We start from the raw sequence: 15,113 nt of genomic DNA, 5'->3' as shown, positions 1-15,113 counted from the left end.
ATTTCTTTTTCTTGCCTAATTGCTCTTTCCAAAATCTCCAGTACTACGTTGAGTAAGAGTGGCAAGAGTGGACATCTTTATCCTATTCCTGTTCTCAGAAGGATGGCTTTCAGATTTTCCCCATTGAGTATGATGTCGGCTGTGGGTTTGTCATATATGGCCTTTATTATGTTGAGGTACTTTCCTTCAATACCCACTTTATTGTTTTAAAAGGATGTGGGATCTTGTCAAATGCTTTCTCTGCATCTATTGAGATGATCATATGGTTTTTATTCCTCATTTTCTTGTTATGGCATTGATAGATTTGCAGATGTTGAACCATCCCTGCATCCCTGGTATAAATCCCACTTGTTAATGGTGTATGATCCTGTTAATGTATTGCTGTATCTGGTTTGCCAATATTTTGTTGAGGATTTTTGCGTCTATCTTCATCAGCAATATTGGCCTATAATTTTCCTTCTTTATGTTGTCATAGTCTGGATTTGGGATCAGGGTGATGTTGGCCTCGTATAGAATGAGTTTAGAAGCATTCCTCTTCCTCAGTTTTTTGAAATAGTTTGAGAAGGCTGGGTATTAAATCTTCTTTGAATGTTTGGTAGAATTCTCCTGAGAAGCCATCTGGCCCTAGACTTTTATTTTGGGGGAGGTTTTTGATTACTGTTTCAATCTCTTTAACTTGTGATTGGTCTATTCAGATCCTCTATTTCTTCTCGATTGAGTTTTGGGAAGTTATACGAGTTTAAGAATTTATCCATTTCTTCTAGATTGTCCAATTTGTTGGCATATACTTTTTCATAATATTCTCTTATAATATCTGGTATTTCTGTGGTATCCATTTTAATTTCTCCTCATTCATTTCTAATTTTATTTATTTGAGCCTTCTTTCTTTTTTCATTAGTGAGTCTGGCTAAGAGTTTGTCAATTTTATCTTTTCAAAGAACCTTCTCTTAGTTTCATTGATCCTTTCTACTGTTATTTTGGTTTCAATTTCATTTATTTCTGCTCTAATTTTTATTATTTTCCTCCTTCTGCTGACTGTGGGCTTTGTTTGTTCTTGTTTTTCTAGTTCTGTTAGGTGTAGTTAAGCTTGATTATTTAAGATTTTCTTGAGGGGCCGGTCCCATGGCTGAGTGGTTAAGTTCACATGATCTGCTTCGGTGGCCCAGTGTTTTGCCACTTCAGATCCTGGGTGCGAATATGACATCACTCATCAAGCCATGCTGAGGCAGCATCCCGCATGCCACAACTGGAAAGACCCACAACTGAAATATACAACTATGTAATGGGGGGCTTTGGGGAGAAAAAGGAAAAATAAAATCTTTTTTAAAAAAAAGATTTTTCTTGTTTGTTAAGGTGGAGTTGTATTGCTATGAATTTCCATTTTAGGACTGCTTTTGCTGCATCCAATATGAGTTGGTATGGTGTATTTTCATTTTCATTTGTCTCCAGATGTTTTTTTGATTTCTTCTTTAACTTCTTCAGTGGTCCATTGGTTGTTCAGTAGCATGTTGTTTGGTCTTCACATCTTTGTCCCTTTCCCAGCTTTTTTTTTTTTGTAGTTGATTTCTAGTTTTGTAGCATTATGTTTGGAAAAGATGCTTGATATGATTTCAAGCTTCTTAAATTTATGGAGTCTTTCCTTGCTTTCCAACATATGGTCTATCTTTGAGAATGTTCCATGTGCGCTTGAGAAGAAGATGTATTCTGCTGTTTTTGGATAGAATGTTCTATATATATCTATTAAGTCCATCTGGTCTAGTTTTTCATTTAGTTTTGCTATTACCTTGTTGTCTTTCTGTTTGGATGATCTATCCATTGATGTAAGTAGGGTGCTAAGGTCTATATATATATCTATTAAGTCCATCTGGTCTAGTTTTTCATTTAGTTCCACTATTTCCTTGTTGTCTTTCTGTTTGGATGATCTATCCATTGATGTAAGTGGGGTGCTAAGGTCCCCTACTATTATTGTGTTGCTCTTTATATCTCCTTTTATGTGAATTAATAGTTGTTTTATGTACTTTGGTGCTCCTGTGGTAGGTGCACATATAAGTGTTATGTCCTCTTGCTAGATTGTCCCTGTGATCATTAATTATGTACTGCCTGTCTTTTCATCTCATTGTCTTTTTATCTTGAAGTCTACTTTGTCCAATATAAGTATGGCAACACCTACTTTCTTTTGTTTGCCATTAGTTTGGAGTATTATCTTCCATCCCTTCACTCTGAGCCTGTGGTGTCTTTAGAGCTGTGTTTCCTGAAGTCATCATATTGTTGAGTCTTGTTTTTTAATCCATCCAGCCACTCTCTATCTTTTCATCAGAGAACTCAATCCATTTACATTTAGAGTTATTATTGATATATGAGGGCTAAATGCTGCTTTTTTATCACTTATTTTCCAATTTTTCTGAATTTCCCTTGCTTCTCCTCTTGTGAATTTTGGACTGCCTGTTCAGTTTGGTGGCTCTCTGTGATGGTTTTCTCTTTATTTATCATTTGTGACTCTGGTTTGATTTTTTTGTTTAGTGGTTACAGTGAGGTTTGTATAAAAGATCTCATAGGTCCGATAGTCCATTTTCTGATAGCCTCCTATTTCCTTAGTCTAAGCAGCTTCCATCCATTTCTTCTTCCCCATCTAAGTTATTGTTGTCACAACTTATTCCATTTTGTGTTGTGAGTTTGTGGTTAAAATGAAGTGATTATAGTTATTCTTGATGTTTTCCTTCCCTTTATCTTTAATGTTATAATTAAGGGTTTGCTAATCTGTTTTGATAGAGAGCTGTAATTTTATGATACTGTCTGCCTATTTATCTCCTAGCTCAAGTCTTTTGTAAACCACCTCCCTTTTTTTTTTCAGATTTGAGGGCCTTTTTGATCATTTCTTGTAGGGTGGGTCTTGTGGCAATGAACTCCCTCAGGTTTTGTTTATCTGGGAAAGTTTTAATTCTCCATCATATCTGCAGGATACTTTTGCTGGATAAAGTATTCTGGCTGAAAGTTTTTGTCTTTCAGAATTTTGAATATATCATTGTGTCATTCCATTCTCTCCTAGCCTGTAAGGTTTCTGCTGAGAAATTTGCTGGAAGCCAGATAGGGCTTCCTTTGTAGGTTATTTTCTTCTCCTTTGCTACCCTTAATATTTTTTCTTTGTCATTGACTTTTGCCTATCTTGCTAATATATGCCTTGGAGAAAGTCTTTTTACATTGATGTAATCAGGAGCTGTATTAGCTTCTTTTATTTATAATTCCAGCTCCTTCCCCAGGCTTGGGAAGTTCTTCACTGTTATTTCTTTGAACAAGCTCTCTGCTCCTTTCTCCTTCTCTTCTCCTTCTGGAATACCTATAATCCTTATGTTGCATTTCCTAGTTGAGTTGGAATTTCTCTGAGAGTTTCCTCATTTCTTTTTAGTCTTAGTTCTCTCTCCTCCTCCATCTGAAGCATTTATGTATTTCTATCGTCTAAATTGCTAATTCTGTCCTCCATAATATCAGCTGTAATAATTAAGGACTCCAAATTTTTCTTTATCTTGTTCATCATGTTTTTCCTCTTCATCATTTCTGATTAGTTTTTCTTTATAGTTTCAATCTTTTTTGTGAAAAATTCCCTCTGTTCATTAATTTTATTCCTGATTTCATTGAACTGTCTTTCTGAATTTTCTTGTAACTTGCTGAGATTTTATATGATAGCTATTTTGAATTCTCTGTCATTTAGATTGTAAATTTCTGTGCCTTCCTGATTGATTTCTGGGTTTTTGTCTTTTTCCTTCTGGTCTGGAGTATTAAAATACCTCTTCATAATATTTATGGGGTGGATTTGTGCCTTCGCATAGTGATAGTATCTAGTCACAGATTCCACCTGTCACCACTGTGGGGGACAGCAGGAGCTGTGTATTCTGAGCCTGCCGCAATCCCTGTCAGCTGTGCTTGTCTGAACCTGGGCCACTCCTTAGGACCGCAGTGGCCCTGTGGGCGCTCCCCCCAAATGGGAAGGCAATCATGTGGGGCTTAGTGCTACAGCCACCTGTTCCCACAGTCCCACTGAGGTGTGCCCCCACCTTCAGGGCTGCACTGGTGCTGTGGGCATTCTCAGCAGCCAGGAAGTCATTTACCTGGGCACGCAAATCCATTGCCACCTCTTCCTAGGTTTCACTGGCTGTTGTGCTTGGTGGGACTCCTCTCCACTGGATCCAAGCCTAGGCCACTGCCTGGGTACCACAGTAGCACTGTGGGCTCTCCCACTGGACAGGAAAGCAATCACAAAGGGGCTCAGGGCTGCTGCTGTCTGCCCCCATGGTCCTGCCAAAATGCACTCCCCCCATCAGGGCTGCAGTGGTACTATGGGTGTTTGCAGCAGCTAGGAACTTGTTGACCTGGGTGCACAGATCTGCCACTGCCTCTTCCTAAGTTGCACGAGCCTTTGTGCTTCATTGGCAGAGCCTCCTCACTGGGTCCAAGCCTGGGCCACTCCCTGGGACCATGGGCCCTCCCACCTCCCATGCTTGGGCTCAGGGCTGCCATCACCTGTTCCCACAGCAGTGCTATGGGTGCTCCAGCTGGGAGAGCAGTCTCAGGCATGCGCAGGGCTGCCAAGGGGCCAGAGAGTGCTCACCTGTCTCCACCACCTCCTCAGGGGTAATCCATCCGTCTTCAGATGTGTAGCCTCACGGGTCTCTCAGAAGTTCTGTTTTGCTGTGTGGGTATCCTCCATTGACCAATGAATGTCCATTTAGTTGTAGTTCAAAGGAGGAGAGAGAAAGAGAACAGCTCACTCTGCCATGTTGCTGACATCTGTCCCCTGGTTCACTCTTGAACTCACACAATTCTGATTTCCACCTTTATAATTTCTCCAAAATTACTCTTGTCATGACCACAAATGACGTTGCTCAGTGCAGTGATCAGGGCTTAGGCCTCATCTAACCTATCAGTTGCATCTGATAGCATGGAACACTCCCTCCTCTTTGAAACCCTGTTTTCAGTTGGCATCTAGGATACCAAAATCATCTAGTATTCTTCTTGCCTTTCCTCCTTTTCAGTCTCCTTTGCTGGTTTTTCTCACCTCCCTGATCTACAAACGTTGGCGTACTTTCTTAGCTTCAGGGTTATCATCTGTAAAATGGGATAGTATCTGCTTTGTAGGGATCTGTGAGGATCAAATATGGTCATGTGTCTGAAAGTTTTTATAGCTTGAAAGTTCTGTGATGTGTTTACATTAATACTTTATTACATTTTAGACTATATTTTACAAAATAGCAAAGGGTCCCACATGGCATCATATTCACTAATAATAGCTTTTATATTTGTCATTACTTGATCATTTTTGTCATATGTAGTTCAATAATAATCTTCACTAGTTGTACATACATTATCTTTTAGCTTCATAACTAAGTTATAGAAAGTTTTTCTAATACTTTATGAATTACCAACAAATCAGTGTTTTAAGTCTTAGGGGTATCATCTGGTAGGTTATAGAGGTTTTGTTTTTAGTAAATTTGCTTGAATTAGAATTCTGGCTATCTGTCATTCGAGGAGTGGACTAGGAGATACAAGATCTATGATCTCATCCAAGCCCTTCCCTGTAAATGCAGCTTTCTAAGCCTCTGCTTGTTTTGTTTTTTTAATGTAGTGAATTAGATGTTGTGTTTCTTACAGCAACAAAAAATATCATAAACATTTGATTTTGGTATTTAAGGATCTTCTTTTTTTTTAAGATTTTATTTTTTCCTTTTTCTCCCCAAAGCCCCCCGGTACATAGTTGTATATTCTTCGTTGTGGGTCTTTCTAGTTGTGGCATGTGGGATGCTGCCCCAGCGTGGCTTGACGAGCAGTGCCATGTCCGCGCCCAGGAATCGAACCAACGAAACACTGGGCCGCCAGCAGCAGAGCACGCGAACCTAGCCACTCGGCCACGGGGCCAGCCCCTTGGTATTTAAGGATTTTTAAAGTTAAGGTTTTAAAAATATCTTTCAAGTTAATTCATAGCTATTTACAAATATTTATACTATCCATCTTGCTCTCAAATGGCCATTTCTACATAAATCATTGTGATTAAGAATTTTTCCTCTGTGTGTATGTGTGTGTGCATGCCAATATATGTATATACATATACTTTACTGTATTTTTATATATTTACATGTATTATATATATCTCACAGGATCACAGAATCAAAAAGACTTGTTTGTAAGTATACATATTTATACACACTCACAGACATACACACACGCAAAGTTTCAAACTCCTGTGCCTACAAAAACCAGATAAATAATACAGAAGAGGTGGGTCTGTGGCAAACCGGGAAGTCATGCCCCTTTTGAAAGTGACACTCAGCGCTCAACGCCAACCAATTGTTGTCATGTAGACATGTGGACCCAGTGTTCCAGGATCTACCAATATTTCAAGATTATGGATTTTTATGCATAGCTTCCAAAATGTTAAATACTGGCAACAAATTCAGAATTTTTACAAGCATTATATGAGCCAAACAACAACACATTCTGTGGGCTTTTTACAGCCTGTGAACCACCAGTTCACAACTTCTGATATATGACTATACCAACGTAACAGAAATGTGCCCTGTGTGTGTAATGTAATGGGTTCTGCTTAAGACATATTCAAGTTCCTGTTTGAATTTGAGCTCTAACAAGATAGAGAGAAAGGGTGGGCAGGGGGGTATCTCTGTCTAAGAACAAAGTAATCAGGCAATGGGGTAACTGTATAAAAGCCTGCTTATGATAGCATGCGTATGTACACAATGTACTGAAGTCAGCTGAGGAACATCATTTGTTAAAGAAGTAGACTTCATTGTCTTTTGAAAAATCACAAAAATCTTTTGATTCTGTGATTTAAATTTCATGTTTTCTTAATGTAAATATTAATTTGTTAGAAAATGATCCCAAGTAATATTTTAGTTCACATAGGAACTAGAAGTTTTTACCTATTATTCATGAAATTTTGTTATTTTTAATTAACACAATTATTCGAGCTAATTTAATTTAATCTTCATTAAGTGGACTTTTTCCTCATTATTTTAAGCATTTTCTTTTTTTATGATTTCAGAATTCTAAAAGCTCGGTGTAGTATGAAAACTCAAAATAATCACACTTTAGTGAGTAAAAATTAATAAACTAAATGGAGAAGAGACTTAGTAAAACATTTTAATTATTTCAGTTAGTTACAAGGGATAGTGATCTTTGATATGATAAGGGGAAGGTGTTAGATTTATGGTTTGCCTTATGTTAGCCAATTAAAATATTTCCTTAACTATGCTTTTAACCTGCCAATAGAGAACCAAATAATTTTAATTGCTTGATTAAGAGCAATTTTTAAGAAATATTGCTAGAAGAGGTCATGAAATCCCCGAAGAAACTGATAAGGAAATACTCCAAAGAAATGCTTTTGACCAAATTCATTTCAAGAATACAGCCAACTTTAAATATTGGTTAGACTGCATATCTGACTCTGCAGTCAGATTTCTTACCAGTCTGGGTAAGAGAGGAAATAATTTTCTAAGAGACAGTAAACACTATTCTGGAAACTCGAAACAAAACCCATGCATTACCAGTGACTTTGCATGTGTCTCTTTTTTTTTTTTTCTTTTTATTAATGTTATGATAGATTACAACCTTGTGAGATTTCAGTTGTACATTTTTGTTAGTCATGTTGTGGGTACACCACTTCCCCCTCTGTGCCCTCCCCCCACCCCCCCTTTTCCCTGGTAACCACCGATCAGATCTCCTTATCAATATACTAATTTCCACCTAGCATGTGTCTCTTTTATAATCTGTTATGTTTACTATAACATTTAACTCTCAAAATGCAGACTTATTTCCCTGTTCCTAAGCTGGAGGAGAAGGGGACTCACTGCTCCATGCGCGTGCTGCCTGCAAGTGGTGGTTAGATTACGTGAGGCCGTATTGAGGGTTTCTTTCGTGTAATTTTAGAGCCAGAATGACCTCACTGGTTTTGTGGCTTGTCTTTCTTATTTTGCAGATGAGAAAACAGGGCTCACAGGTATTTTTATATAAAGTTCCATAGCTAGTTACTGACAGAGCTGTAGCTGGAATTCATATCGTTTGATTCTAAATATAATCTCTCTTATACTATTTGTTTATTTTTTCCTCAAAAACAGACATCTTTTTTTCTTTTTTTCTCATCCTTCATCACTGCTTTGTTCATACCTGGGAACCACAACTTTGTGGAACTCTCTTCTTATAGAAAATGCTTTTTTTTCTTTATCCAGAAAAAATATCAATTTCTAGTATATTTGATCACTTATGAAGGACTTTTTCTCTATTTTAGATGAGCTACTTTTTATATTTTAGGTTAGCCATTCTATTTCATGAGCTATTTTTCATGTTTGGCCTAGTTTTTAAGTTACCTCTTCAACTTTCTTATGAATAAGTTCTGTATTTTTGTTTATATTCACCTTTGTTCTTAATTATATTGTACTCTAAAAGATAATCCTTTTGTATCTTTAAACTCATTCAGTTAGTGACCTGACTAAAGGAATACTGCTGCTAAATTCTGTAGTACTAAAGACTGTTTAAATTACAGTGAGATCAGGGGGGCTGGCCCGGTGGCCGAGTGGTTAAGTTCGTGCGCTCCACTGCAGGCGGCCCAGTGTTTCATCAGTTCGAATCCTGGGCACGGACATGGCACTGCTCATCAAACCACGCTGAGGCGGCGTCCCACATGCCACAACTGGAAGGACCCACAACTAAGAATGTACAACTATGTACCAGGGGGCTTTGGGGAGAAAAAGGAAAAAATAAAATCTTTAAAAAAATAAAATAAAGTAAAATAAATTACAATGAGATCAGCATCTTCAAGTTTTAAGAATTCTTAGCATAGATTTTTTTCATCCTTTATTCAATTTTAGCCTTATATTATGGGAGAACAAATTCATAGATCTCTTTTGAGAATAATAAAATTATCAACCTTCTAGATCAGAAATAATATTCTTTTTGTTTGACATGTCAGCTTTTCATAATTTAAAATAATAGAAGATCTGTAGACAGTTATTTTCTTATTCCTCCTTTACTTTTTTTTTTAATTAAAGGCAAGTGGTCAAACTCTAAAAATCAAAAAACTTCATGTCAAAGGAAAAAAGACTAATGAATCAAAGAAAGGCAAGAAAGTGTCTTTAACAGGGGATACTGAAGATGAAGACTCTGCATCTACAAGTAGCTCACTAAAAAGAGGAAACAAAGACTTGAAAAAAAGAAAAATGGAGGAAAACACTTCTATTAATTTGTCAAAACAAGAAAGTTTTACTTCTATTAAGAAACCTAAAAGAGATGATGCCAAGGACCTAGCTCTTTGCAGGTATTATTTCCGTTTTCATGTACTCTATATTCATAGCATCCCATTTTATTTGTTTAGAAATTTTCTGCCATATTAAAGGTGACTTTTTGATAGTTTGTGTAAATAGGAAAACCTAAGTCTATATTATAAATAGATATATTCTTTTATCTTTTTTAACAAATTAGTTTGTATTGTTTTTACTTGAGAGATTACGATGTTAATTTTTAATAAAAATAGATAATGCTGAAGCATAGATACTGATTGCAAACATTATTTTTTTTAGTATGATCCTTACTGAAATGGAAACTCATGAGGATGCATGGCCTTTTCTACTTCCTGTAAACTTGAAACTTGTTCCTGGTTATAAGAAAGTTATTAAGAAGCCTATGGATTTTTCCACAATTAGAGAGAAATTAAGTAGTGGACAGTAAGTAAATCATTCAGTTCAATATTTATTGAATGTTTGATATGTGCTGGTACTTTTCTAGTGAGCCAAAAATACATTAATTAACAGCAAAGACATAGGCCCTGCCTTTGGAAAGGGTGTGGGTATGTGTATGTGTGTATTTGGTTATGGTAGTATGGCATGAAAAACAAGTCAATTAAAATTATTTAAACAATTAAAAAGCAGTGTGATAAAGCTGCTTTTTCCATTGGAATGGTACCAAACCCAGCCTGGGAGGTAAGGAAAAGTGTCAGGTAAGTCCCCCAAGGTAAGAAAGTAAGGTATAAGCTGGCGCTTGTATTGTGTATCAGTGGAACAGAGACACCGTCTTTTGTGGATTTAACAGAAATTGACTCTATAATATTTTCAGATTATTACAGTGTAGAGATAGAAGTTCACTAGAAGTTTTAAATATTAAAAATGTTATTATGAGTTGTTGGAGTATGTTAAAAATGCGTCTATTAAACGTGGAATAAACTATTATTTGCTCCTCTCTACCATATTCTCTTTGTGGTCTTATCCAAAGAGTGAAATGATTTCCTGTTAAAGATCACGGTTAATAATCTTTCTGGGGCTGGCCCCATGGCCGAGTGGTTAAGTTCGCGTGTTCCGCTGCAAGCGGCCGAGTGTTTCGTTGGTTTGAATCCCGGGCGTGGACATGGCACTGCTCATCAAACCACGCTGAGGCAGCGTCCCACATGCCACAACTAGAAGGACCCACAACAAAGAATATACAACTATGTACTGGGGGGGCTTTGGGGAGAAAAAGCAGAAAATAAAATCTTAAAAAAAAAATAAAAATAAAAAGATAATCTTTCTTAGACCACTTCAAACTCCTGCCAGAGAGTAGCAGCTGTCAGTGGAATTTAGTTGGTTCTGGACACTGGCCCATTTTGGAGCCACAAGAATGAGGCTGTTCACTTACAGAACCCCCACAAAGGCATTCCACATGTAAATGGCCAGGGTCTCTGGGGCTGTATTCTCTTCTCCCTTCTCCCCTGCTCCCTTTCTTCCTGCTTCCCAGTTTAGCTTAATGTAGCCTGTGCCCATCACTTCAGGCAGTCACAAAAAATATGGAGAAAGAAGGAACTTTACATTGGAAAAATAGCTATAAAATATAGTTGAATTATATCACTATTGTTATTATTATCATTATTATTTAGCATATCATTTAATTCTTCCTGGACGTTCTTTTTGTAAAAATTGCTGTGCTCCATAATTTACACTATTTAGAAGAGTTGAGCAGAACTTAACTCATAATGGTCGGTATCCCTTTCACGTATATCAGCTGATTTACTCGATTGACCAAATTACTAATTCATTTCTTTGGAGGCTGAAATGTCAGTCTTTCAAAGGATTATGTCTGTTTTGTTTTATTTTTTTAAAAAATTACAGAAAGGACCTGCCCAAATTCAGAAAACATTTACAACCAATAAAACTGTTGGTTCTAATGTGAACCAAACAGCAGAAGCTGCTCTCTAGATATGGGACTAGCTCTTTTGCTTTTTCCATCAAAATAATCAAATATTTTGCGGGGTGGGTAGCACAACTCACTTTATAATCAACATGGCCAAGAAGACTATCAGTGTTTAAATTAACTCTTGGCTTTAGCTTCCATGATTCCCTGATTCCTGGATAGAGACCTCAAAATCCCCAAAACAAACAGGCTTATACATTAACACAGAATAAGCAAAAGAGCTACAGAATCGAAGCCCCCTTTGGAGAATGAGTCCTGGTGAATGGAGGAGGTCACAGCGAAGGCAGGCAGAGAGAGAGAAGCAGTTCTCTATAATCCTGTTTGTGATGCCAGCTTTGTGGGAGGCAAAATTCAGTGGATTCAGGCTCCTCTAACTTTGAGTTGTTTGATTAAACGCAAACTGAGTTGGAACCAAAACTCACAAACTATTTCAAGTTTTTAAACTAGAAATTTTTTCTAGAACAGAGGAGAGGAGGTGTCTACTTTAGTAAATCTTTCTGGTTTCCATCAGCTGTCCATCCTTCTATAAGAAAGGCACAGATGTGGGTAGGGCGCTTCACCTAGCATCTTACCTAGAGTTCTCTCCTGGATTCTAGCCTCCCCAGCATTAATCATTAACTTTTTCTTGTAGTAAGGAACAGTCTAAAGAGATAAATATTTCCCAAAGTAACTTTAAAATATTTTGTTAAAATTATTCCCACACATGTTGTATGATTCCATTTATCTGAAATATCCAGAATGGGTTCATCCATAGAGACAGAAAGACAGATTGGTGGTTGCCCGGAGCTGGGAATAGGGAGGAATGGAAGTCAGTGCTTAATGGATGAAGGGTTTCCTTTTGGAGTAATGACAATATTTTGGAACTAGATGGAGGTGGTGGTAGTACAAAGTTGTGAAAGTATTAAATGCCAATGAATTGTCTATCTTAAAATGGTTCATTTTATGTTGAATGAATTTCACCTAAATAAAAAATAATAATAATTCCCAGAAGAACAGGAAAATGCATGAGGTTACATAAGAACTGACTTAACTCTGTGAGCTCACTACAGATAAATAAATTTTATTACTTTTATTATTGCACATATCAGAAAGAGGGAGTGAAAGATTGTACAAGGTATTTCATCAAAGAAATAGTTCCACTTTTCCCAAATTTCAGAGCTTCAGTGTGTGCTTCACAGCTGTTTCTAATGAGTAAATTATTTTAGTATCCATCTTATCATAAATTAGAATTAAGTTAAATTTTAATTTCCAAAAGGCTTCTTTCAAAATGTGTTGATTTGACTTGAAATGAACCACTCCTTTCTTACCGATAAGCTTAGGCAGGTTCACTCACCTTCCTGTCTCTTCCCCGTGCTCTTGCAGAGAAAGAGAACTGGCCTCATCCCACCAAAACAGCACTGAAGCCACAGTGCTGCTTCCTAAGAGGCAGGTCCTCATAATGTCATCCTTGGTAAAGGGATAGCACATGCTTTTTTTCCTTGTTTTGGGTCATCATACCCCAGTACTTGAGCAAAAGAGCATATTTGGAGAGAGAAAAGGAGAAATGGGAAATGGGGAAGTTTTAACATAGAGCAGCATATCCTGGGATGTATGTGAAAGCTATGGGGCAAGTGTAATGTTTATGGTGTGTAGGAAGCATGTACATTATTTCTACTGCAACTGAATATTTTTGAAGGTGGATAATAGGGTACTACAAGTGATACCATGGGTCAGAGGAGTTAATAAACTACTCAAGGGGGTGAATCCTGTGGGTCAGGTGGGAAATTGGATGTAGGGAAATGCTAGTTGGTTGAAATGTGTTGATCTTCAGAGAAATCTGTTTTTCCATTTAATCTGTCTTTAAATCCTATATGGTTCAGAGCACATGCAGTTTTTCAAGAGTTCCCTTTATAAGAGGCTATAGTATATGTTATAACAGTTTAAATGCGGTTATCCTGATCTTTTTCTGTTTCCGCTTAGTTTTACTTTCAATTTTACCTTTTATTACCTCTGCAATTGTTTACAAAACAAAACCACCCTACCGAAGCAACCTCTAAATTGTGTGTTTTCTTTCAGGTATCCAAGCCTTGAAGCCTTTGCTCTCGATGTCAGGCTTGTTTTTGACAACTGTGAAACATTTAATGAGGATGATTCTGATATAGGTAGAGCTGGCCACAGTATGAGGAAGTATTTTGAAAAGAAGTGGACAGATACCTTCAAAGTGAGCTGAAGTTATAAGAATCTTTTCTTTTTCCTTTCAAACAAGGACACATGAGACCAGCAATGTGAACTGTATTTACATAAATGTGCAAGGCACATTCATAATGACTTTTTTTCCTTAAAATAAGTATCACAAAAAAAAGTATCAGAAGAATGATACCATTTTTAAAGGCTTCACTCCTACAACAACCAAGGCCCTTGGTTATTGGTTTGTGTGATTTGTCAGCTAATTTAGGTAGAACAGGGAAGCACACCCAAAGAATTTTCAAAGGAAAGGGTGTTATAGTGCAATAGCAATTAAAATATATCAAATCGCACTGAATATTCAACACCAGAGCTCTAACATGGGAAACGGTTCTCCTTTCCCTCTCAATAAATATCTATTTTTCATTTTTTTACTTTGTAGTTTATTTTTTAGTGAATGTATTTAATTTTATGAATTATTTATGATTAAACCACATCCAGAATCTTCGTTTTCTGTGAAAAGGAAGAACTAGAAAATTGCTTTAAATCTTGAAACTACAACAAGGAATGTTTTAAAGTATAAAACAAAGCCAAGTGAAACTGTTTACACTGATGTGCTATAAAGGCACCAAAAATAAACTTTACTGTAGAGTTACAAGTACATTTATATATATATATATGTTGCTGCATCGCTTGTGTAGTTAAATTGTATTTCAAGACAGTGAAGAAAAATTGACATGTATATACTGTTCATTATTGTTTATATTAAGTCTTGTTTTAAATATGTATTATGTGTATATATTGTTTGCAGACATTATTGTTTATGCCTTAGAAGGACTGTAGCATTTTATTTTAGTCTGAAGGTAATTATAGCTCTACAGCTTGTACAGTAATTATCCTCTACCAACACTGTGGCGTCTCCTTGATCTTGGTAGTGCCTGCCTTTGAAACAGGGTGTAGGGGATATTAGTTTTCCATTTTTCTATTTTGTTATATAATTTTAAGCCACCAGGGCCTAAATTAAAGTATAATCATTTGTATCCATGTGGAATAAAATTGTGACAATTTCCTACGCACACAGTATTTTTTCATAAAAACATTTCCCTCCCATTTGCCTTGCCTCAGAAATAAATTTAAAAGACATTTGTAACCACTGTGTTTTATCTACTGTGTGTTGTGGTGGCCTGTTGGAGGCAAATAGATCAGAATTTTTTTTGTACCTATGTAAGAGTACTTGAAGTTTTATTTAAAATAAAATGTTGTGGAAAAGGTAGCATTCTTTTTTTTAGGAGTGTTATTTTTCACTACTATGTGTGGCACGGATACAATAAAAGACTTTTACAAACTAGTTTTTAGTTTTTCTTAATGAACCTGAAAATATATTCTTTTCAAAAAGGCAGTTAAATTAAATTTTATTTTTACAGAATTATAAAGGAAGAGCAGCAGAATGTGCTTCAAAGAACATTAGTCTGAGAGGGCTTAAGTCAAGTAGTGTGACTCTCATGAGTCTCTGAACCTCTCTGGACCGCATTTTGTTGTTTTTTCTTTCACATTTTCCTATTGAAAATGTTAGAATACATTTTTAAGGTCTTGCTCTGATAGGAGAAATGTTTCCATTGGTAGACGTATAACCCACTTATCAATAAGAAAAACTGGCCAGATAAATTAGTCTGCTAAGTCTTGAGATACAAATTCAGGCATTCATGAACTGTGATTTGATGCCCTGCTGAGCT

The 15,113-nt window shown here is 36.6% G+C and overlaps 1 protein-coding gene across 50 annotated transcripts in view; it reads left to right on the top strand.

Moving 5' to 3' along the window:
- Positions 1–14,728, top strand: part of BAZ2B (bromodomain adjacent to zinc finger domain 2B) — a 296,344-nt gene extending 281,616 nt beyond the window's left edge. For all 50 annotated transcript variants that reach the window (XR_011528371.1, XM_070580007.1, XM_070580002.1 and 47 more), the window contains 3 exons: positions 9,051–9,316; positions 9,579–9,722; positions 13,273–14,728. Coding sequence is in view for 49 of the 50 variants with exons in the window: in XM_070580007.1 (XP_070436108.1) it covers positions 9,051–9,316; positions 9,579–9,722; positions 13,273–13,426 (564 nt within the window). In the remaining variant the exon portion in view is untranslated. The remainder of the gene's footprint in view (positions 1–9,050; positions 9,317–9,578; positions 9,723–13,272) is intronic.
- Positions 14,729–15,113: the final 385 nt, after the last annotated feature.

This window comes from Equus przewalskii, chromosome 17 (assembly GCF_037783145.1).
Source record: "Equus przewalskii isolate Varuska chromosome 17, EquPr2, whole genome shotgun sequence".
Taxonomy (NCBI): Eukaryota; Metazoa; Chordata; class Mammalia; order Perissodactyla; family Equidae; genus Equus; species Equus przewalskii.
Note: the sequence above shows the minus strand (reverse complement) of the source record. Positions and strands in the feature narration are given on the sequence as shown.